This window comes from Catharus ustulatus, chromosome 6, assembly GCF_009819885.2.
Source record: "Catharus ustulatus isolate bCatUst1 chromosome 6, bCatUst1.pri.v2, whole genome shotgun sequence".
Classification (NCBI taxonomy): Eukaryota; Metazoa; Chordata; class Aves; order Passeriformes; family Turdidae; genus Catharus; species Catharus ustulatus.
The window spans coordinates 33925718-33950732 of NC_046226.1; the positions used below are offsets into that span (position 1 = coordinate 33925718).

The following is a 25015-nucleotide window of genomic DNA, read 5'->3' on the forward strand; positions in this document are numbered from 1 at the left end:
TGTCATGTGTGACTTCTGCAATATCAAATGCAAGAAAATAAACATTTTAAATTGCTGTATGGGGGATGTGCAGTCCAGCCACAGTACAGCTTGAGGTGTCATCTGCTTGACCTCTCCTTTTGTGCATTGTCCAGGCATGTTTCCCTGCAAAACTGAAGTCCCAAGTGTGATTTAAAAGAGGTCAGGGAACAAATTAATCAAATGATAGGGTGTGGCCTTGGTAGTACATTTTGTTTCATCAATAGATAATCTGGCTTCAGGGGAAAAGTACTTAATTATCTACCTTGTTGAAAGGGACAAGAATTATATGAACAGAGCACTGCAAGGAATAACGTTTCTTATGGAAATTCCTGTGGGAAAATACTTTATGGGGGAAAAAATGGAATTCATCGTCTTAGACTGCAACGGCTGGAAGAAATGCTAGTTGGCTTCCATGTATGACACAAACAAGGGAATTAGCTTACTGTAAAAGGTAAAACATCTGCATAAATCCTTAATGTAACAACTGCATATACACATGCAGCAAAGGATAACAAAATTCAGGAGCAGAAAAAATACTGAGTTGAGTTTGTACAGGATGACCTTCCATTTTAGTACAGAAAACAGAACTCTGAAACCAGAGCTAGTAAAAGCACTCTTTAAAAAAACCTGATTTTTATGCATGAATGTGCTATTTTGCAGGTTTATTTAGTGTTCATTACAAGGGAAAGACAGGCCAAGATCTGTATTAGGAACTAGATCTGTTACAGGTTTTTGTTGCTTATCTCTTAGTCTCTTTTGCCGTTCTGCTTCAAAAAATAGATCTAATAATGCTTAGCATATATAAGTTATTTGACACATAGGTGAAAGTGGATGGGTTTATATAAATACCTCAAGATCTGGTTAAAGTCTCCTTCCCATGATATGTAAATTATAAACAAAATTTCACTTGGAAATGAAAAGCAGTAATTAATGTTTCAACTCTGCTCACTGGGCTGAGCAATGAGACAAATCCACTAGGAATCAGGTAAGCAAGAGACAAAACCACTGCTGAGCTCATCTAACCTGGCCAACAAGTCCTTACCCCCTTTCCCACCACAGTGGAGAGAGCACAGCTGTAGGGGGTTCCCTGCAGCAGGTGAGATGCTCTTTCATTCAGGGGCTGCTGGAGCACTTCCCTGAGAAGAATCTGGTGGAATGCAGAGCTGTTGTCTGGAGAACTAATTCCTGTACTTGACCAGGGGGCAAAACTAAAATTGCTGGGAGGCTTCATTTGGAAGAGTGAGAAGCTGCTATGCAGGTACTGCTTGCAAACAGGGGTTGTACTCCTGTGTAATGTGTAACAGGCAATAGGATATCAAAGGGATTAGAGCCTGAAGGAACAACTGAATATTCATTGTAAATGACAGTGGGCATCTGCCAAGGCAGAGCAAGCTTTTAGTAGTGCTCCAGATGAAGAGTAGACCAAGTAGATATGTTTAATACAAAGAGTGGTTAATCCTGGTGTCTTGTGATCCCCCTCCAGTCTCATGAGCTAAGCAAGTTTAGTCCAATCTGCTTGGATGAGAGGCAACTCTCCTGTTCCGTTACTATGAGGAACCCTTTGTAGAACAGAGTAGGGATGTGTTGCATGGATGTTTGTTTGTTTCCTTCTCTGGTCAGGGATTTTTTTTTTTTCAGTTTTTTTTTGTCCTGCAGTTTAGATTGCATCTAGAATTTTATCTTTCATTAATTGCAATAATTAAAAATCCAAAGGCATTTTTCAAGTGAATGGGTCATCTTTTAGCAAGTAACTCTGCTTTCCCTGACTTCCCTCTGCAGCTCTTTCAGGTGTCCCATCTTTTTTCCATCCTTTCCCCAAATTCTTCCTATACTACTGCTACCTGCCTGCACTGTGGACAAGTTTTTAAGCATGTGCAAAGCAGTGACAAGGACAGCATATGTAGCCACTCTAGATCTGTGGAAAGGTGTTGTGCATGGTCAGACATGGGTGGGTGGCACTTGTTGATATCCCAAAGTAAGTGGTGGGTGCTGCTGGCTGTACCATCAGCTGGATTGCTGATAGAACTGAGGGTGTAAGAGTTACCTTTTCAATACCACTTGCTCTAGTTTCTCCCTCACTCAGACAGTGAGTGTAAACTGATGAATTTCACTACTTCATTGAACGTGTTCTTTGATTTGATACAGTAATCCAGCAGAGTCTAGGATTGTACTTTTCAGACTAGAAGGCATTTAGACAATTATTCCTGTGTGAATTTTATGACACTCATGAAAATACTTCATTTTATGAGGTTTTATAATTATTTCCTTCTTTTTTTTTTTCAAACCATAGTTTTTCCCTTGTACAAGGTTCTCCTCCTATGCCCTGACCCCCTCTCTCTTGGAGATAAGCATATTTTGGGTCACATGCATGAGAAATCAAAAAGAGGAAAAGAGTTTAATATATTAGTGGTTCATAACTAATAATCAGTTTTTCTCCAGTGAAGAAATATGTCCCTTTCTTTATTAGTTTTTTTTTATTGAAAATATTCAGATTTAAATATCTAGTGTGTCCATAAATGCAACAGCAGGTGGCAGAATAACTTCACTAGAAGTTGATTTCTTGGCATGCTCAACTTTCTTTCAAGAATTAGAGGGAAAAACAGATGCCTCTATGTGAGATGTGACCAATTGCTGTTCTAAATAGCTGTCTTAACAGAATGTAACAGGCAATTCCCAAACACATGGAATTGTGTGCTACAAGGTTTTCTTCAGTTTTTAATCTATTTACTTTTTATTTCTGTAGAATAGTTCAATGCTTATTAAACAGAAAGTTTTTGAAGAGATTTAAGCGGTGCCTTGCTGTTGCAGAACAGGCAGTGTGTTAGTCACCATTGAAGTGTAGCAAATGCTATTTTCAGCAGAAGTGGATTTGTGTAAATATTGCGTAGATATAATCCTTTCCTTTTAGAGAAAAGCATCTAAGTAAGCATATTGCCATGGAATGCATTGTACTGATGAGCAGTTTTGCTGTCATCTTTGAAGAAATAAGCTCCCTGGGAAGTTACTAGTAAATCTTGACCAGAGTTGTTCAACAATCAAAGCCTAAAGACTGTGTGAAAGATGTATCTTGTGGAGGGTGCAGCTGTGAATTGCATTTAATATCTCATGGTCTGTTTGGCAGCTCCTTGGCTTTCTCATCTGCATCTCCCTGGGAAAAAGTTACAGTGTTCAAAAATCTGAACACCTCCAGACAATACCATTTAAAATAAATAGGACAAATAGACAACCTGTTAGGTAATGGCTTCCTTCACCTTTCTCAAACAGGATGATAGTTTGAGGTATACATTGGGTTATAGCCAGTTCTTCAGTCATAGCTAGCTGGTGTAAACTTTTGAGAATTACCAGGACTAGAAAAAAGGATGTAATGAAATGTATTTTCCCCACGTTGTAGCAATGGAAAAGAGCCTGACATAAGGGCAATTACGATTTTTGTTCTCCTTTGAAGGTCTGAAATCATAGTGGTGGTGGGATACTGTTCTCTTATTTTTGGCCCTGATGTGACATCTGCATTAGGGCAGACTCTTATCTGTAATTCTACAAATGTTCTATGAACACAGTAACACATCATGGCAGCTGAAAGGAGTCATCTCATTCTCCTTCCATCCAGGCTGGGCAACTGCATAAGGTTAGGCCTGTTCAGTGTAAGTCCACAGAAACATCTTCCTGCATGGAATGGGCAGCAGTTCAGGGATAGAAATGAGATACAGGAAAGGGCAGAGTAGCTTCTCATTTCAGTTCTCATCTTACTCCATTTAAAACATATGTAAACATATGTGAAAATACAGTCTCATATAGTGATTGTTCTGCATAGAAAAGATACCAGAAGTCATAGAAATTAGAGTTGTGGGGGTTTTTCTGTAATGAGTAGCAATAAGGATATCCCCAAGGGAACACAGGAGCAGCAGTTGTGCTAATAGTATGTGTTTTTATTTTTAAAATGTCTAAAAGAGTTTTATTTTTAAAAAAGTTCTATTCAGATTGCATTTGATGTTGTCTTCAATGGCTGAAAATAGCCTACACACAGATGGCAAAACCTCAAAATAGAGAGATCACAAACTTACATAAATTATCTTTATTATACAGTGCATGTATTGAAATATGAGATGTTCTCCTATAATAATACATGATACAAATCAACATTCTGAAGGAGAAGGAAAACAACTCCCAGGCATCTTGGCCCAAATGACCTCATGTTGCACATTTAGTGCATCAGATGGTGAGCTTGTGGACAATCCAGGAAGGCCTGAGAACAGGGGGAATGCAGGTGGGGGCTTTGTGCCAATGCCTATGAAAGAAATTTATTTTGTGTTGTGAAAAAAGTAATGGTACTGAACTTAAGTGTACAAATAGGCAAAAATATGGTACCGGTATGGAGTGAGAAGAGGAACTTGAGTATATTTGTGTGTTGTGATGCTGTTGGTTTGCAATGGAATTTTAAGGAGTGCATCCACTTGAATATGAGCTTTGCCACATTTTTTTCCCCAGGTTATCCTGTTGATGCATTTGTTTTTCATATCTTTTTTAATCCCCTGGTTCTTGGAAATGCCTCATCTTAGTTACTTGAAAATAGCTGTAGGATCAGGATAAGTATTTGTGCATGATTTTTCATTGAGAACTCATTTAACACAATCATATTGCTTCTGTAAGAGGACCTTACCCCCTTTCTCTTTCTCCTTGCCAGCAGATTCTTTGTTTACTAGCGTTAGACATACTTCAGGAATTTGTTTGATTTTATGTCTTCATTTATTTGCTTTTTCAATTCATCACAGCTCCCTAGGTTTTATTATTGTGTATTGACTGCTATAGTTTATTTTCCTCTCTATCAACTGTATTAGTCTGAATATTCATTTTCTAAGATCTAGTTGTTTATCAAAAATGATGTTTAAATCTTTCCCTCTATTATTAGGGCTGTCTGTGTTTTCTGAGACGTAGTCCATCTGTATAAAGTGCAGGTTTTTTAAATTACTTTTGAGCTGAAATGCTTATAAGTTATAACTTCATCTCTCTTGTCTGCTAGACTGCTGAAATTTTCAGTTTTGGGGGTACTTGTATCAGATCATTTGTGATATTTCCTGGTAATGCCAGGTATCTCTGAAATGCTCAGTGGTGGCCATTGATTACAGCTTGTAAATGAAGCAATTAAAAACAATAACCTTAATAGACTTCATTGTCTGAATTGTTAGTAGGATTTATGCTTGTTGTCCTTCTTGTGACGTATGGAAGAGAAATATAACTCTGTGTAACCTCATTATATTTTCATGAAGCATTTATTACAATTTCCTGATCAATGGTTTTCCTGGCAGTGTTTAACTTAAACTTGGTTCAATCTCACAACACAGAAATACTTGTGAAAATTAGAAAAGCTTTCTAATTTTGTATATCAGCTTGTTCCAGTACCTCCAGTGTCCAGTCTTAGTCAAGTAAGGTACAGTTGGGAGTGGAGAAGTGCAAAATTTCTTCACGAATGTGATTTATCTGAGTCTTCCCCAACATGTTTTTTTTTTCTGACTTGAAACCTCTTAACTTCAAGGAAAAGAGAAAAATTGGGACATGCAGGATGACTTAGCTGCTAACTTAGAAATAAGTACTCTGTGTGCTGGACCTCATGTCCTAGACATGTCGGATTTGCTTTTATATACTATATAACACATATTCTTACTTCTTGCCTATTAAAGATGATTCGTTGGCCCATTAATGGCCTCAGATATTATTGCTTCCTCTCTGTTCAGCCCCATGTCCACTGGTTTTCCTTGATCAACTGAAAGTGTTAAGATAGGCCATACCCATAAGATACTTACATGGTATTAATACACTCTTTGTTATCCATTTGGTTATATGAATTATCTCTCAATGTTCATTCAGTTGCAATAATAATGAACAAAAAAAAGTTGAATCAAAATCCACCCTGTCTTCGTGAAACATTGATGTAAACTATAACAGTATACATATAAAGCTGCTTGTCCTTTTGCCAGTCTGAAGTTTCTTTTTTAAAGATGTTTGACACTGAGAATTGTCATGGGCTCGAATGGGAATTATTTCAGAGTACTCAACTATAAAAGTTCCAGGTAAGTTATCATTATCTTTGGTGAATTAACCAAATCAGAAAAATGGAGAAGTAATTTTTTTAGTCAGAGTCATCATTCTTCCTGTCATGTAAAAATACTATTCAAAAAGTTATTTTTGAAGGTTTAAATAAGAGTATACTATGTTCTGCCTGGTCTTTTTGGTAAATGAAGGTGTTATTCTCCTTTCCTGCACAACCACATAGTCCCAAATATGATGCTGTTAGACAACAGTCTGAACAATTTAGGGCAGTCTGACTGAACTTTTTGCTCTGAAGACTTGAATTTTAAAACCATCTGCTAAAACACCTTCCTTCACCACATGTTTTCACTTTCTAACAAGTACTTGTGTAGTTTCCTTTTTTCTTCCTAGAAAAGAGAAGGTAATGGCAAACCTATGCTTTGTACATTATAAAATCTAGGTACTGTAGATCAGTGAGCATTTTGTAAAAGCCTGCAGTTATTGTTCCCTGAAACTGTTCTTCAGGTCTGCTGCCTTTTTATTACTGTTTATAAAGACTTCGTGGATGCTGATGCCCTTTAATGCCTACAAAGTTTCTTAGACTTTTTTCTTCATTTTCTGGTCTGTAAAATGCATGGTATCATCGCTATCTTTTTTTCAGATTCAGGATCTGACTGTAGTGTTTTGAGAGTCTCTTCTTAAAAATATCATACAAGGGTACTTTTTTATTGTGTTTGGGCTTTTTGTTTCGGGAAGCACTGTCACATGTCTGTGTTTGCTGTGTGGCTCATATATAGAGATAATGATTGGAATAACTGCTGGTGTGAATGTAAAGGGTGTATTACAGTGTTCATACTGTTGACTGCTTATTCAGTCTGAAGGTGGTTTCTGCCTCAATTTATACATTTCCATCTTTTGCACAGCCAGTTTTAGATGCAGGCAAAGAAAGCAGCTGTACAGGCAGGCAGAATGGCAGGTTAGCAAAATACTTCCATTACTGGACAAGCATAACTCTGCTGCATTCTTCTGCCTATGTTTGAATGCTGTGTCCCTGGTTCGAGAGGGAAGATGGAAGGAATTGTTGTGCTAGCACACAGCTGAATGGCATTGCCCTTCTCCAGCCTACAATGTTACACTTTTTGAGTTCTGGTTTGACCTGGAACAGAGGAATTGGGAAAGGAGTGATCATGCCTGAACAAGCTTCTGACATGATCCAGATCTGGGGCAAAGAGCATGTACATGCTGTGTGTACATGTGTGTGTTATAAAATTATGGTAGTAGGCCTCAAAATTGAACTGTCATGGCTAGACTTCTTGGTAAACTGGATTTGTAGCACAAACAGACTTATTAGCTATCTTTTTTTTCTACTTCGTGTTGTGAATTCTCAAGATTTCACAATGAATCCCACAGTAATGGTTATCTGAGGTGTTTCATGCACTCCTGTTACGGTAGTTATGTCAGTGTTATAGGAGATTAAGAAAAAAAATTAATTCCAAGAATGGAGAGAATCTGCTCATGACACAAACTAGAATGTGAATAAGAATACAGTCCTATACAATACATTATTGACTCTTCCTTTGTATCCTCAAAGTACAGTAAATTCACGAATACAAGCCGCACTGATTATAAGCCGCATCTCTGGGTGTTGGCAAACATTTCGGTTTTTGTCCATAGATAAGCCGCACCCGAATATAAGCCGCTTTGTCGTTCGCAGCGAGGACCCGCGTGCAATTAGTAACAGAACCGCGGGAGGGCGGGGTTTACTGGCTGAGCTAAGGCTGTGCAGGCTCGGCCCGCTAGGGGCCGCTGACGGGGCCAGGTGGGCCAGCACGGTGCTGCAGCTCGGGGCCGGCCGCCGCTGCCACTGGGCTCGGTCACCCCGGGTCGGCGCTGCCCTGCGGTGGCAGGCAGGGACGGAGCTTCCCCCGCTCCTACAGCAGCGGTGGCGGGCGGGGACGGAGCATTCCCGCGCCCGTGGCGCCGGCGGCGGGCAGGGACGGAGTTTCCCCGCTCCTGCTGCGGTGGCGGGCGGGGACAAAGCACCCCGTGGGCTCCCCGAGCCACGGCAATGGCTGCGCGGGGCTCCCGTCGGCTCCCCGGGCCACAGCAATGGCAGCGTGGGGCTCCCGTCGGCTCCCCGGGCCACAGCAATGGCGGCGCGCGCTTCCCCCCCCCCCCTCCTTGGGCCGCAGCAATGGCAGCGTGGGGCTCCCGTCGGCTCCCCGGGCCGCAGCAATGGCGGCGCGCGCTCCCCCCCCCCCTCCTTGGGCCGCAGCAATGGCAGCGCGGGGCTCCCGTCGGCTCCCCGAGCCGCAGCAATGGCGGCGCGGGCTTCCCCCCCCCCCCTCCCCGGGCCACGGTAGGGGCGGCCCGGGTCCCCCCTCTCCTCCCCGGGCCGCGGTAGGGGCGGCCCGGGTCCCCCCTCTCCTCCCCGGGCCGCAGCAATGGCGGCGCCGGGCCCCCCCCGTCTCTCCCCTGGGCTGTGGCAGAGGAGGAAAGAGAGCTCTCCCGCCTCTCTCCCCGCCCCCCGTGCTGCCTGCAGGGAGCCAGGCTCCACCCGCGGTGCAACAGAGTAGCGATTTGTAACAATCGCAAAATGCCGACTTTGCAGCTGCTCGGCTCAGCACTCTGGCTGGCACTTCTGAGGTTGTATTAGCCGCTCCTGATTATTAGCCGCATTTCCGGTTTAGGAGCAAAATCTTAGTCAAATTGGTGCGGCTTGTATTCGTGAAATTACTGTACTACAAGTTTTAAGGAAAATGAAGAATGAACATTGTTTGACCTTGTTCACTTGCCTAAAACGGTTTCCTGGTTTTCTGGTTCCTCCAAAATAGTACTGCACATTGGCAGGGTGGAGTTGGCAACTATCTGTATCTAGATTATCTTTAATCACCTAAATCTGATGCTATCCGCACAGCATTTTCCAAAATATGTTTTACAAACTTGTAGTTTAGTACTATCTGTGCAATTTGGGCTGCTGTGACCCATTTACACATTGGTTATTTTTATCAAATTGGGAAGCATGTAGATTTGTTGGCTTGCAGTGAGTCTGCATTTATTCTTGAGGCTGGCTCTTGCTGTTTGTAAGCAGGATAGAAACTGTGGCAAAATGAATGGTGAGTCTTTCTTGTGATGGTCATTGGAAGCACAGTTCTCAGTCTGTACTGCCAAGAGTGGATGGCTTCTTGCTTGGTGAGAATGACTTTTCTATTCATGGCCTCATTCTTTCAAGTGTGGTGAAATTTGAAGCAGGCACTTTGCCTCCAAAGCAGCAGTTTTCAGGACTCTGTGTCCCGTCGTGTTCTAGATGTGCCAATTCTGTTCCTCCCATTTATATTTGCTGCTGGTATTCCAGGCAGCGTTCATTCCCGGAGGAAGTTTGTACTCATTTTCCATAAATCATGCCTTCTCTTTAATTATTTGTGCCTCTTCCCCTTTCTCTCTGAAACTTCAATGCAGGCACAGCTTTCAGTGAGCTGTTGCAGGCTGCAGTTTCCTCAGCAACAATTCTTTCTTGGCTGTTGAGATGGAGTCTGGACTGAAATCTAGGTGATCACTGATGTTTTCTCCAGCCTGTTAAAAAGTCAGTTTTTACATCTGAGATGGAGTATTTTATTTCAGCACTGACCTGATCTTTCTCTCTGTGTGTGTATGTTTTACCCTGTGCTTTTGCAGAGAGGAACAGAATATTTTTTCATGGCTTATTCTGATATATACAGCTCCTTATTGAACCTCATGTTTTAAAAGTATCCAAAGTCTGTACTTGTTGATCTTGTAACACCCTAAAGTGTAACTATTTATTTACCTTTTACTGGCACAGGAATGATCTGAGTTATCCAATTCAGAGAATAAATTAGTATAGAGCTGATTTGAAGCTATTGTGTATTATGTTATTTTGTTGTCTTTGCTGTTCTGGAACTGTTCAGTACTCCCTGCTCTTTTAAACAGCTCTTTAAAACACCCTCAGTAAGCTCAAGAGAGACCAAAAGTTGTTTCCAAGAACACAATTAGTTCACAGCTAACATTTAAATAATAAACTGGCATCTATTTGTTACTTTCCATCTGTTTTGAATACAGTGCTAATACTTTACAGAATGTTGTACAACATAACAGGAGTTGAGGCATGAGGAATTTTTCAGATTTACCCTTCCCAAACTTGCAGTGCAAACCAGTGATGCTTTCACTCTCAACTCAAGCAAAGGCAAAGGATTTAAAAAAAACACATCAACTCCCCCGCCAAAAATGCCAAAAGGAAAGAAAAAAAACGGGTTTTCTGGAGGGAAGTTTTAAGAGTTTTGTTACAAGACCAACAAGCCCATACATAGAACGTACAGAGGTCAACTATTACTGCTAAATTGTATTTAGATGTTGCCCAGCTATACATTGGAAGACTCTGGGAACACAGGGTGGTTTGTGGTGGTGCACTGTGATCTTAATCACTCTTCATGCAGTGAGTTCAAAGCATTAGGAATGCAAAATACTGAATCCCACAATACTCTTATGGGGTAGGCATTAGGCCTGCTTTGAAAATAGGGCACAAAGAATTTATTGTATCTGTAAGCAGTTGCAGCTACTTAGCCTCAGAATCAGGATTAGAAAACATGGGATTGGACTTCTGCTCCCTCCTGTTCTCCCTTGAATATTAATCGAGGTGAAGAGTTAAGAAGAAGAGAAAAAGTCTGTACTGGTTGTTTCCCTGTGAGTGTGTGTATGCACATAAGGATGAAACTGGACAGAGACAAGTCCCTGATCATGTTTCGCTTTGGTGTAACTCCATTGGGATCAATAAAACTAGACTTGCAGTAAATCTTATGTAGTCTGGAATAAAAAATGAGACCTTGTCAGGCTAATTTCTGCAATGGGGATAGCTAATGTTCTGGAGGAGGAAATAAGTCCAAGAGGCAACTCAAGTATGATATATCCATTACATGATGTTCCTTTCATGCATGAAATTTTAAGGCTTGGTAACAGCAGATAATTATTGTTTTAAATAGAAAAACAATAAGTAACTTTTAGAGGAGAAAATTATTGTAAAACAAGCTATAGTTATGTTTAATTAGACCCAAGGAATAGCCAATTAAAAAATAACTTTATTCAATTGATAGCACTACTATTGAAAAAACTTTTCCAGTCTATGCGTTTTGATGATCCCAGGAATCAGATAGCATAACTGGAGAGCTGTTTGCCATAAATGCCTTTCTGTCTCCAGAAGCTGCACATCTCCACACCACACTAGGTATTTTGTAAATTAGCATCCAGCTAAACATGAAAGAATTTTCACTGAGATTCAGATATCATTGAGCAGTTAGCTTTGTCACACACACTGCTCTGCTACTGCACCTTGCTTTGAAGTTTGAGTATCTTGCATTGAATTATTTTAGGTTTTGTTTTAGAAACTCTACAAGTACATCCTATCTTTTCCTGAGAAAGTCTACTGGGCTACTATTCCACTGTCAGCACCAATCCCATGTGTCCCAGTATCTGTAGCTGCACCTCCTGACCCACACCTAGTGCATCTGAAGATGCACTTGCTGCCTGTTCCAGTCGTGGGGCTGCTGAAAACCTGCTGGGGCAACAGAATCTGTTGACTAAAGCATAATTTGCTTAAGTTCTTCTCTAAATTAAATAATTGTAATTAATTTTTGACATTACTATCTTTGCAATTTTTGTCAAACTCCATCATAGGGACTCTGATGTGTTTTTTTTAAGAAAGACTTTAGATGAAGCAGTTTCAGTGGAGTCCAAGGAGAATGCATGCATACTATGAATTTTAATAGCAAGTCTAGGAAATTATATTTAAAAACTCCCAGCTGCAGCGAACAATTAATCTAGAGCTGCTGCAGCATTTCAGTTGTCTGTCCAGAAGACACCAGCTACTTTTCTCTGATGCCTGTGTATGTAATTTGTAGGATGGACAACAAATCTTTGTTGCACTTAGGTTGTTTGAATGAGGTGCAAAAATTACTTACAGTAATTTCACGATTATAAGCCGCACCATTTTGACTAAAATTTTGGTCCGAACCTGAAGTGCGGCTTATAATCAGGTGCGGCTTATATATGAACAAAGAACAAAAAGTTGCTGTTTTAGTTTTTAGGACAGATGTCTGCTGAGAAAGGCAGGAACTTCTCTTTGAAATGGAGAATGTAAACCCCCTCTCTCCAAATTATTATAATTTGGAAATCAAGGGGCTTTCAGGCAAAGATATGGGAATTAGGAATAACAGTTCATTTCTAGGGAAATCAAAATAGAAATACAGTACTACAAAGAAACAAACCCCAAACCCTGACAAAGTCAGAATACAACCTGGCACCCGGTCAGGCAGGGTGTTGGCAGCAGTCCCATTAAATGGTGGCTGCATCCTCCTGCGGTGACAGATGTGATTCAGTTGAAGCAGTGCTCCTGTACAAGGTGCAGTTTCCCTCTGGAGGTCCAGTGGTGATGTGGAGAAATCCGGTTTTCCTCTGGAGTCCAGTGGAGAAAGGGGCTGCCTTAGTGTCCCAAAGCCTCTGTTTTTATCTTGGTAAGAAATGTTGGGCTCTTCCCCCTGGTTGGAGCAACTTCCAATGGGATGCAGTAATTTTATCAGTCACACAGTGGGACTCAATGGGCCATTAACAGACAGTGACTCCCTGGAGGAAGGATGGGGTGTGAAAAGATAAAGAACAATGCCCTGCCTGGTTTCAATGGATGGCCCATTAGCAGATTATCTGCCATTGAGATAAGGATCACTGTCCCCACCCTCAACAGATGGTGATAGAACAGATACCTTTTATCACACTCTGTATTGCAACATGCGGCTTATAATCAGGTGCAGCTTATATATGGACAAAAACCAAAAAGTTGCTGAAACCCAGAAGTGCGGCTTATACTCAGTGCGGCTTATAATCGTGAAATTACTGTACTTAAGTTTCATTCCTAAAGATCAGATGCTTTCTAATTGTGAAAAAGAAATTGAAATCCTGAACCATTCCCAAGGTTTTCAGAGAGTTTTAAGATCACTGAAGGTGCCACAACCTGTTTTTATTCACTCTCAAAATTTCTGTTGTTCTAGTAACAACTGTAAATAGTCTAGATACCCAGACAGCTGAATAAAGATATTTGGGTTTGTTTTATTAAGCGTTTACAAATATTTTTGTAAAAAGTGATGTACCAACAGTACAGAACAGTGATACTGGTAGACCCAAGGTAATTTCCAGTGGAACCAGTGGACCTATTCTCAGTGATTACCAAGCCAAAGGGGGTGTCTGTCACACTGCATTCTCAGCACAAAAATGATTCTTTGCATTTTTCAGAGTTCCTTTTCCATCCTAAGTCCTAACTTTCAAAGAGATTTTTGATTATTCATACTTCCAACAAAAATACGCTCCAACTCAAGTAAGTTGGATACCTTAAAAAAAAATTTAAAGTGTGACATAAAAGGCTTTTTTTCCTGTCTCATTATGAACTATTTATTTATAACTAGCAGACTTTTTGTTCTAATGTGCTTTTGTGAAAGAAGCTCTTAGGATAATCTTACTACTGTGTAACAAGGCTTCCTAAAATGCTATAGCAGTCTTTAAAGCGTGCTAATAAAACTTTGTGACACAGTCCAGCACTGTACCTTTTGTATAGGTTGCATTTATTTATTTTTTTAGATTTTCTTCAGAATGTCTTAGTTTAGATCATGTATTGCACCTTGTAAGACGGGGAATATCAAAGGTTAAAGCTCTTAATTGTCTCAGTCTGCAGGTTTAGGAGACTGGCAAAATGTACCGAAATAATCTTTTGCATAAAAATATTGCACTGCATTTTAGAGGCATGTTGCTCTATTAGAAAGCTCAAAAAGCTAGGTAGTAAAACTTCGACTTTCAGCCCAATTGGACTAAAAGATATGTTGGTTATGCAAACAGTCACTGGTACAGCAGAAAAGTACTACCCACTGCTCAGACCGGTGTGTTTTGTATCGCTGCATTTTAAGGGAGACTACTGAGGCTACTGATGGTTTTGTAATACTACAGGTATTTCTGGCAGAGAAATATTATTGGCTAAATTGTAGGTTAGGCTCTAAAGGTGTATGAAAATGTCTAAAATGAAATGTTAATAGATATCTACAGCTTGTAATACATCTAATTCGTTCTCCCCCTGTTCTTTCTTACTTTTCTGAGCTCTGAGTCAGAAGGAAGGGAAGCTGATGGCAACTTGAGATGCTGTTTCAGCATCTGGATATTTTGTTTTCTGCATGACTTTTACTTTTTTGCAACCATTACAGCTATAGAGGTTGATAACTGAACTTTGAAATCAGCAGGAACACAGCATTCACTAAATCAGCCATAGTTGCACTAAATACTGCCATCGGTGTCTGGTTTGTTTTGTAAAAATTATCGATATATTGGTTGTCAGGCTTCTGTGCAGTATCAGTTACTATCTTAATATTCTACACACCTGCCAAATACTTTGGGCAAATGGGAAGATGGAGTTGTATATCCAAATTCCCCTTACCCTGTACTTCAAACCTACTGACTGTTACATACACTGAAATAAAGCTACGTGATGATCTTAGCATAGCCATTAGTCAAGTATAAAAATCCTGTGTCTTGAAATGTGTTCTGTGGAAGGCCATAACGCAGAAAGAAAACTTTTCTAACAGGTGTGATGTAAAACAATCTGTGTTCTCTAATGTAACCACAGGCTAGAAAAGATTTGCTCCATTTCTGTGGAGCTGATAGAGTATGTTTGGTATAAAACAAGTAAGCCATGTGATGTTGCTATTAGTTACCTGCTTGTAAAGTTTAATGAATGGACAAGGGGAACAAATATTCTAGCACATCCTAGAAGTGATTTCTGCTGCTTCCACAAGATAACAAGGAGCAGTCTAAACTAACACTGTCCTCCTTTTAAGAATGTTGGCATAGGGTCATGGTGTGGGATAAGGTGGAGCTAGGGAAAGTGTTTTTAAAACTCTACAGCAAAACTGTAAATTACAGTAGCCCATTGAACTGTTTCGGTTTGTATCCAAGATTCAGTGAGTCTCCTGTGACCCACTGCCTTGAAGGCTTGAAGGAACTAACTGGAAAGGATCTGAGGAATTAATGGAATTAATGACATGAAGTTGTGCTTTATATGCTATATCTCTCTAGACCTGCATGTATATATTAGTATAAATGGTCTTTCTGATGGGCTTGTCAAAACATCAAAATCAAATAAAAAGGCTGGTACACTAATTATCAACTTGAAATAGGCCATGAACCCTAAGTAGACCTTGTTAGGAGTATTTCCTTAGTTTAGTCATGAATAATAGACACTTCTCCAATTGCTTCATATTCCTATTGAGTTGTTAGGAAGAAGCTGAGTATAAACTGATATAAAAAACCTAACTTAAGTAAACCCCAAATACGGAAAGAATTATAAATACATAGTTTCCTGGGTACATACTATATAGTCCTTAGGTGTTCTAGAAGTCTTGGGGAGTATGAGCCTTTCCAGCTTTTAACTCTGTCCTTGAAATCAGGGTTTAGAAATGTAGTAAACATTTATAATATTTTTAGTCAGTCTGCTTAGTGTCTGTACATTTGTCTCTACAATAGGAATAACAATACATTTATTCCACCAAAAGGTAGTGAAATTTAATGTCAAAGAATTTGTGTAGGTCTGGGTAAATTTGAAATGCTGGATGAAGCAGGGTAGGATGCATGGCAGAAGATCTGAATTCAGCAAGTGAAAGGAAAGAGCCTTCAGTCTGTTTTGATCTGCTAATGACAACTAACTAGTGCCAATAAACTAAACTAGGTTTTTCATTGGGAAAAAGGTGAGCGTGAATTTTTACTTCCTTGTAGTCTTACGGAAGTGTAGATGTCTCTCAATCTGGAGCATGCTGGTGCAGAACTAAAATTCTGTACTACTTTGCTTGTGTTCCAGGCAACCCAGTTTCTTCCCCATCCTTCCAAATGAAACAAATTCAACCAACCAAAAGCTCTCTTGCAGAGAACAGCAAGGAGTCTAAGAGTAAGCTGTGAGTTTGTAATTTTATTTTATTTATTCTTTTACAAGACAATTTGGCATTCATCAGAAAACTCCCTTTTAAGCAGTGGTGCTCGTTGCTTGTAGAGTGCAGCAGGTTTTGGCTGTAAAAGTTGCCTGTGGATTGCAGTGATTTCCTGTGAGGTACTTGGTGTTGCCTTGGCCAGTGTCAGAGCAGTCTCTTACTGTGGTGCATCACTAGCTGCACACACGAGACAGCTCAGTGCAGAAAGCCATCGTTCAGCAGGGGCTGGAGGGGAAGGTGGAGCAGAGGAAGATCTGCTGGAAAGCGTAGCAGGGAGCTCTGGGTGCCTGGCAGGGTATGAAGGCGGGTGGCCATCGCTCTCAGGGGATGCACATCTCTGCAAACAGGTCTGTGCAGGCTGCTGGATGTGAAGGCCTGGCAGGCACACAAACCCTTCTCCCAGACAGCACAGCACAAGGGTGCTGCGGTGTGGATTTTGAAGGTTACGTTTGTGTTGGCTGCCTTCCTTGCTCACGGAGTAGGAAAGGCTGAAGACCTCAGGCTATTGCTGGGTGGTAGCTATTTCAGCTTGAAGGCGTGTAGCGACCTGAGAACAGCATGCTTTTGTTTTGCTTTGTTTCTTTTTTTTCTTCTGGTGGAAGTTTTAATTCATTGTGATGCTTTTTAAACAGTTGGCAGAGATGTAAATAGACACTTCTTCAAAAGGCTTATGGAATAGAATTGCATAACTTTGTACTTTTCCTATGCAAAGCAGAATAAGTTTGATTTAAGTACAGTGGCTAGTCTCTGAAAGATACCTTGGTTTCTTCCAAGTCCTATTTATACCCCATGACATCCAATAACTATAAAATCACCTCTGCTGCTATGAGTTGTTTTACTGAGGGATGAAAGAGAAGTTTGGGTAGAGATACCTTGGCAAAACAAGAGCTGGAAGTTCTCTCTCTCCTAAGAGCTCTAATGAGGTTGCAGCTAGCCAACAATGTGTCCTGGTCAACAGATCTGTAATCTTTTAAAAGGTATTTGTGAGACTTCCAGAGAACTATGTTTTCTTGTTTCTGTGCTGTTTAATTGCCTTTTTTTTCCTCCTGGATTCTGATGAAAGTAGGTGCAGTTGAAATTCTTCTGAGGAAAGGCCAGCACTTGTAGGAGTATACATTGCATATGGGATTAGGAAGTGGTTCTCAAGGCTTCCAGTGGTTTATGTGTGTATATCTGTTATTCAGGGAATTATGCCAAATTCTGGTAACATTGGTTGAGATGTGAATTCTAACAGCTCTTGGCTTTGCCTTCAGTCAGGGTAGCTGCTATGCTATGTGTGAAAATACGAGTCTGCTTCCTTCTAGCCTGTGTACAGCCATGATAACAGCCTGTTCCTCTGCCATGTTATAGGCAAGATGGCTGTAATGAGTACTTCATATTTCAATATTTCATATTTAACAGCAACAGCTGTTAAATGTGGCCATTTGTGTATTGCTCATGCCTGCAGTGAAGCAGCTTTGTGCTACAACCATTTTAGTAAAGCATGTAAAGATAGTTCTGAGTGTCTCAGGCCTTGGTTAAACACCAGGAGTGGTGTTCGACTTTGGACATGGGAATTTCATGTATTAGAAATCTTTTTACTTGTGATGTCTGGCTTTATAGAGTATTTGACATTATTTACATTCTTCCTCACAGAAACCTGAGCTGCTGGGGCCAGTGGCTGCTCAGTTTAGGAATACAAGACACCTAGTGGGATAGGTATTGGGTGGGTGTGGTGATTTGCTTGGATTTGAGATGATAAACTGTCAAGTTTTTTCTTTTGTATTTGGTATGTGTGAGCCAAAATAGTTTGCATTTTCTAAGAATGAAGATATGTGTATATATTTAATCTCCTGTCATTATAATAGTTGTAATATAAATATGTTTAATTTGGTCCTGGGGCCCAGAGCTGTCTTGACTGTGCAGAGGCTTTTCTCACAAAAAGCCAGTCTCCTGCAAGGTGGGGCCTTATGGAGCAGTAACTGGCTTCAGGTGCTGCTGTAGCTGTGGGCACTTGACATTCTCTCTTGAAAACCCCTATTTTGGTTCGGGGCTCTTGGTATTGCATCCACATCTTTCCTTTTTCTGTTTGTAACTCCATGATTTCACCAGAAATGCTCCGTTTTAAGCATTTCTTGTGAATATTAAGTAGAAGTTCTGCTGAGGGCTTTCACAACTTTTGACAGCTTTTGTGGCAAATGGCCAATGATGCTGAAGAAAATCTCCTCAAAGAAAGCGAAGTTGAAGAAAAAGCCAATTCAGTGTGTAGCATAGATGATCACAAATGCCCTTTATTGTCCCAGACAGTAATTTAGGAATCTTCCTTGAGCAGACTGATGCCAGTCTTGAGTATCTTTAACAGGTTTCCAAGGAGAAGGCTGTAGATCTCACAGTGTTTGAAGCTCACTTTTTCACTCCATTTTTCTCACTGTTCCCTTTTTTTGTTTTCAGGGGGGCTGAAATCTGACTTGGTAGTATTGCTTGGTGCACTGTCCTTTATTGTTTTGAGCCATTACTTGAATTAAGAGCTCTGTTCTTCAGGGAAAAACAAAGAGGTGCCTTCTCAGGGATTGGAAGTAAGATTGGCTGGGGATCAATGAAACTTCCTTTCCTTCTCCTCCAGCATGTAGAGTCATCATCCCAGCCCCACTGTCTTGTCACTTGTACTTGGTGCTCTCTAGTGACGTTTCTTGAGCACAGTGAAAACCACAAAATTAATGGGCTAATAAGGGTGGAATAATTTGGGATTATTGCAAGTGTTTTGGTGCTTGCTCTCCCAGCTCAACAGGAAGCCTTTAATAAGAATTTTCCTAAATAGTGTTACATGTGAAATGGGGATTTCTGCTTCGTTCTTTTAACAAACAGCCATTTCATGAAACAGTGTGGTTTTTTGCCTTTTGGTACATTCCAGAAGACTTTTTACCTTTGCTGGTTACTGATTGATAGTTCTGTGCTGAGCTCCCTTTAATTTTGCAATAAACTAACAAGGAGGCTGAGACCACAAGTTTACAAAAAATGGCTTATTTACTCAACTGGATTTACAAGGATGACAAAGTCAGATTTAGTAGTTTCAGTGTGGTCTAGGAAGGGCAGGAGGAGTACTTGAAAAATTGTACTGTATAAATAACCAAACAAAAAATAGTTTGTTTATTCTTCTGTGTAAAGTTCTTAGGCCAACTCTCCTCCAGGACCTGCAGGGATTTTCTGCCTATGCAGGAACTTTGCTATTCCCAATAAATGTGGGTGTTGTGAGTTTAGGCACAACAAATAAGGTTTTCTTTACTTTTCTAATATGTTTCCAAAAAACTAGCATCTGCTGAAATCGCATCAGTGGAAGGTACTCTGTTTTCACAACAACATGTAAAGATTTTAATAGGATAGTAAAGCTCTTGTTGACTTCTGGATTAAATCTTAGTAGTAACAATCATCTTTCTGGAACCTGAGTGCTGTTTTCTTTGAGAAATCCTTGTGTCCATTTTTTTCCCCAGGTATTGATTATAAAAAATGAGAAAGCAATCAGAGGAGTAAGTTGTGCGGTTTTTTAACATGTCTAAAATTAGGAAGTTGAAAAAGTTTTCCTATTATCTTCTTGTGTTTATCTCTGGGTTTTTTATTTCTTCTTGCTGTCATAACACTTCTAATGGCTAAATGGGGTTATTTTAAAATCAGAGGTAGCTATGCTGTAAAAATTGAAGTAAAAGATTGGAAATTGTGTAGTCCATCATTTCTGTGGTATTTTAAGTAGTACACTTTTTCCCAGAAAGGATTTTGAAATCTGGATCTGAGTAAATTTCCAAAGAGTTGGTAATTCTGTCAGATTTAGAAGGCTGAGGACTGTAAATTTTCACTTAATAACTCTCTTAACCGATGGCAAAGGAATAGGCTGAAGGTTTAAAAGCAGGGGTTCATTGAACTCCATGGGAGACTGCATTGAGGCATGTTTCTAGTGTTACTGAGCTGTCTAGCTTACCCTTTTTCCCTCTTAGCAGTAGAGAGTGTTTTCCTTTCAGGCACAGCTGCTGACTGAAGAAGCTCTACACCCTTTGTTCATCACGAAGTAGGAGCAGAAAAACAATAGCAAAACTTCCTTACCTGTTGCACGTCAGGACACAGTTGTGTATAGAGAGTTATGATGGCTTTTTGTGACTCTTAGTGACAGTGAAAATATTTTGTTCCGTTAGTTGATGTTGAAAGTAGGAACTCCTCTTAAAATACTGGGTGTTTTAAAAATACAATATATTTTAAAATACTGTGTATTTCAGTACAATAACATCAACATACCGCTGGTGGAAGTTAATAAATGCATGACTGGCTTTGAAGCTGTGCTTGACTGGTAATGATGTCCAGTATCTGTCCAAAGAAACCCCAACAGAGGCAAATTTTCCTTACCTACTAAGCCTGAGGATTGGCAGGTCTCCTGTACTAAACAGGTTAACTTGATGGCAGATCTACAATGAAAAGTTGAAGTGTTATTGCTAGTTCAGGGCAAAGCACTCTCTGGTAAGTCTACTTGGACTGAAAGCCCAGTTTGTTAATCCAAGCTCTGTTTAGCAGGTAGTTTCTTTCGAGTGGGGCACCTATCAGACCAATCCAAACCTTCTTTTTGGTGGTTTGTAAGAAACAACATCATTAACATCAAAAATAACATATTCTGTGCACGCATGTATGAAGCAATGGGTGAGGCTCAGTTGATGCTGTCCATGCACTAATGTGATTCCATGCACTGTGATTCCTCACCAGAAAGTCACAGAGCTGTTTCGCACCAGATCTCCTTTGTTTGCCTGTGTGTTCTCTCCATATCACACACAAGTTTAACCATTCCCTCAAACACCTATTTGCAACTCTCTGAATATTCGAGCCATTTCAAAGGATAGCAGAATGGAATGCAAGCATGTCTTTCAGATTCATGAAGGAGACTTTGGGGAAAAATTAAAAAATTCTTTAAATAATGCTACTGGAATCATGCGATACCAGTATTAAGGGCTTCAAGTTGAATGCCTTTAAGGACTGGTGACTGCTGAAATGTATGGTCTCATTTAAATGGCACTTTTCACTGCCAGAGTATTTGTGACCAAAGTTTTACTCATGGAAAAATAAACCTTGGCCCTTTCCAGTAAGGGCATATGGTTGAAGTTTTGAAGATGGATATATCTATCCAGAGGAGTTTGCTGAATCTGAGTGCCTTTTTTTGAATAACTGTAGCAAAGGACCAGCTCTTTTCTTTGGTTAGTGTCTTGTTTGAGCTAGTGAGAGTTTGGAGTACTCTGCACACTCTCAGAGTGAGGATCAAACTGTACTATGGGAGCTGCACAACAATACATGAAAATACATATATGTGTGTGTGTATAATAGGAATACCTACACCTGATGAAAGAATTTTGCAGTAGGCAAGGCTGCAGAAGTATGACAGGGAATGTGATGCCACATTTAGTGCTTAGCTAACGGCCTCTGAGAGGCTGAATTCCCCTTGTGGGAGAACTGCATCTATGTTGGTTCTGCAGGCTTGTAGAAATGGGGAATAATTTTCAATTAATTCCAAAATAAGCATTCTGTATATGCATATGGCTTCATCTCAGAGGAAGTGTGCTTATTCAAGATAGTTTTTAGACATGTATTTAAGCAAATGCATAACCATCAGTGAAGTCATGGAACTCAGTATATGCTTTATTCCCATCCTCAAAGCAATTCAGGGAGGAACATTTCCTTGGGTAGGATTCTACTTTTTTAAACTGATTTTTTAAAACAGTATAGCAGAGAATCTAGGATATTGGTATTAAATAGTTACTGAAGGATACATCAGAGATTGAAATAGAGGTTCAGAGGCATGGCTTGAGTTAAACATAAAAGGTGAAGATGGTTTTCAGTCCTACAGCTAACAGTGCTGTGGAGTTTCTGGTTAAGGAGAAATATGGAAGATTTAAAAAGGAAAAAAAAGGCAGTTGTATTATTCTTCTTGTTCATTTTTCTTTTGATTTTTTTGAGCCTTCAAAGTTAGTTTCCTTTGAAGGAATGCAATATGAAATATAGTATGCTTAGGTATATTTTTCTATTAAAAATGTTCCTTAAGCATAAATAATAAAATACACAACACAGCACAAAGATTATCTTGGCATGAGTCTGGGGTGACTGAATCACTTAGAGAGCTTGATACTTGTTAATAATGTGGTCATTGCAAAGTGTGCCAATGAAAACTTCATACCTCACCAGTACGTGTGAGTATAAGTTTGTTAGTGTGTTCTGTTTCAGCACATTTTCTGGTACTGGATACGTGAGTCTATGGCTTTTGTGACACAGTGGAAACAAAGTGAGAATGGTTTTGAGAAGAAAAGGTCTCACATCATTCCTTATCTTTCCTTATCCCTACTAACTCTTGGCTACCTACTCTTTTCATTTGCCTTGAACCAGTTTTAATGCCCATCCTGTCACAAAGACAAACTAACTCACTAAAATGGAAGATAGGTATCCTAGCAAGAAAAAAGGGAAAAGTGACTTTAGTTTCCTTTGTTAGTAAATTGAATTAATCTTTTGAACAAGTCAGCCATCAGTGGTGGCAAGAGTTATGCATACCAGACTCTTTGCTGTCTGCTTTTGGGTGCTTATAGCTGCACACAGCAGCTCTGGGGGAAACAGCAGAGGGGTGTAATGTGTTTCTTGTGTGTTTGCTGTTAGTATTGCAAGTATTCCAATCGCTGTGTATGAGCAAGCAAAGCTGTCATCTACTGTGTCCATGTTCACCGCAGTGGTCAAAAATGTCCAGTCCCAAAAGGTGCATCCTATGGTTAAACTGTGCAGAGTGATCACAGCTAGCTCAAGTTTGTTCAGAGCTTGTAGTCAATAGCAGGTGACCATGAGGGGCATCCCTATGGAGTTCTGAAGGTCTTGAACTCCTGTTGAGTAAGCAAAGACTTGACTTTCACCCTTCTCAGTTTAGTCCTGTTGATACAGTCCATAAAGCTCCTAGGCACCATTATGCCTGTTTGCAAGCACAGAGATGGGTGGGCTGGCATGAGCAGGGAGGTAGAGTCTTGTAAAGGTCACATACTCCATCACACTCCTGGCACCTCATGTCATGCTGCCTGAAGAAGACACAATACCCTGCAGCACCATCACTTCAGTTAGAACTCGTTATCTGACACAGCGTATATCGGGTCCCACAATGGGAAAAGACAGGGGAGAGTGTGCCACATCTTACTGCTGAAAGTGTTAGAAAGCAGGAGTGATGAGAGGGAGGAACAAGCAGTGGAGGGAAGAGCAGAGAAATTCCTCTTCCTTTTAGCAATGATAATCTGTTAATTTATTCCAGTGGTGTCATGAAACTGCATTCACTAAATATTTTGTAGGATTCCTTTTTCCCTTTTTCCTGTGTCAAATACAGCTGAAGACATGCCATTAATTTGAAAGAGAATTTGTTTGGAGTTTGTCTGTTCTCAGTGCAAGGAGAAGAATCATTTTGGTTCTTTAAAAAAAAATATCAAGTTTTGAAGTTTATGTCAGTCAGCAAAGTGGAGACCAACTGTTGTTGCAAAACGTGCAGCTGCTTAGAGATTCAAAACATTATGAGATAACTGTGGCTATAACTATGTTCTTCTCTCTGTGGTGTTTACAGTGTTTGCTTAATGTTTTCTGTTACTAAAAACCGGTGTGTGTTCAAAGATGCAAGAACTTGTTCATGTCTTGTAAGCATGACTTTTGCTCATGCTGTCAGAGGAGAGCACTGTGGGTACTATAGCCTTGTTTATCAGAATCTTGTGATCCTGAAAAAGACTCAATAATCCCCTTTTGTAAAGATAGCCCTGTAACATTTAATACTTTTGTGCTTAATATCAATGGGGATGTACTACTAGCACACCTTCCTCCATGGCACTGAGTTTCAGCCAAAGGAAGAAAGTGTGTAAATTGTGTGGAAGCTACCTGTAAAATAGATTTCCTATTTGCCTATGAAGAAAATGGTGGATTTTTGTAAGGAGCATCAAATTGTTCATGGAAGATGAACGAAAGATGAAGCTCTTCAGAACAGTAGTTTCATCTAAGGTGCCTGTATGTATCAACATACTGGTGTTCAGTATTTCATCTTTTTAACAGTATCTCTTTTCCTCCACTTCTTGCAATTCACTCTTTCAGTTTGTGCAGGTAGTTCAAAGCATTCTGAGTGTTGAATTTGCAGAAGATCAGAATAGAGGGTCATCTCTATGCTTTGCCTGGAGGGTTCCAGTCCTGAGCTTCTCTCTGCCTATAGTAGCTATAAAAATTCATTTCCCATCCCCCTCCCCTTGTCTGTTTGCAGGTTATCTTGACAAATCAGATCACCACATCGCTGAGCAGTGGCCCTGGCATCCGGGCAGACCTGGTGTCTCCAGCTGATGATTTGTCCCTGTCTGAAGGTAAGAAATCCCTTCTATCAGAACTGAAACTCTACACGGACACAAATCCACACTGTAACTTGCAGTCTTCTGTTGAAATACAGGGGGCTGAGAGAGTCAAATTATCAAGTCTAACCTAACAGTGTCTTGAAACAAAATGATTTTCCAGTTTCTCTGAAAATCCATTTATAATTAAAAAGAAAGTACGTGGAGTAGCTAAAAGGTTCAGACACTTTCTAAAGACTGGGAATGAATTTTTGAGCCATGTCAGTTTCTCAGCATTGTACTGTCACTCATCCATTTAAAGCATCGTTTTGTCACTCATCTAAAGCTGCTGCAAAAGTAAATACACAGGCTAGTCTGCAAATTTCATCTTATCCAATGGTTATCAATGATTCCAGAGAGACAACTGATCACAAAGGAAGGAAACCAGATCCTTAGTCCTGTTCCTTGAATTACACTTGCTTGATTTTCAAGTACAGTGCCTCAGACTACATCTTTCTGTTGTGTGAATGTAATATGGGAATTTTTGTGATGCCATGTATTATTTTACATCGTCGTGCTTCTGTTTTCTGCACAGAATTAGAGAAAAATACTTTTTTTTTGAGT

General features: G+C 40.0%; 1 protein-coding gene across 4 annotated transcripts in view; it reads left to right on the top strand.

Moving 5' to 3' along the window:
• Positions 1-25015, top strand: part of RAD51B (RAD51 paralog B) — a 404105-nt gene that overhangs the window by 159291 nt on the left and 219799 nt on the right. For all 4 annotated transcript variants that reach the window (XM_033062473.1, XM_033062472.1, XM_033062475.2 and 1 more), the window contains exon 8: positions 24331-24427. In XM_033062473.1, the coding sequence (XP_032918364.1) occupies positions 24331-24427 (97 nt within the window). The remainder of the gene's footprint in view (positions 1-24330; positions 24428-25015) is intronic.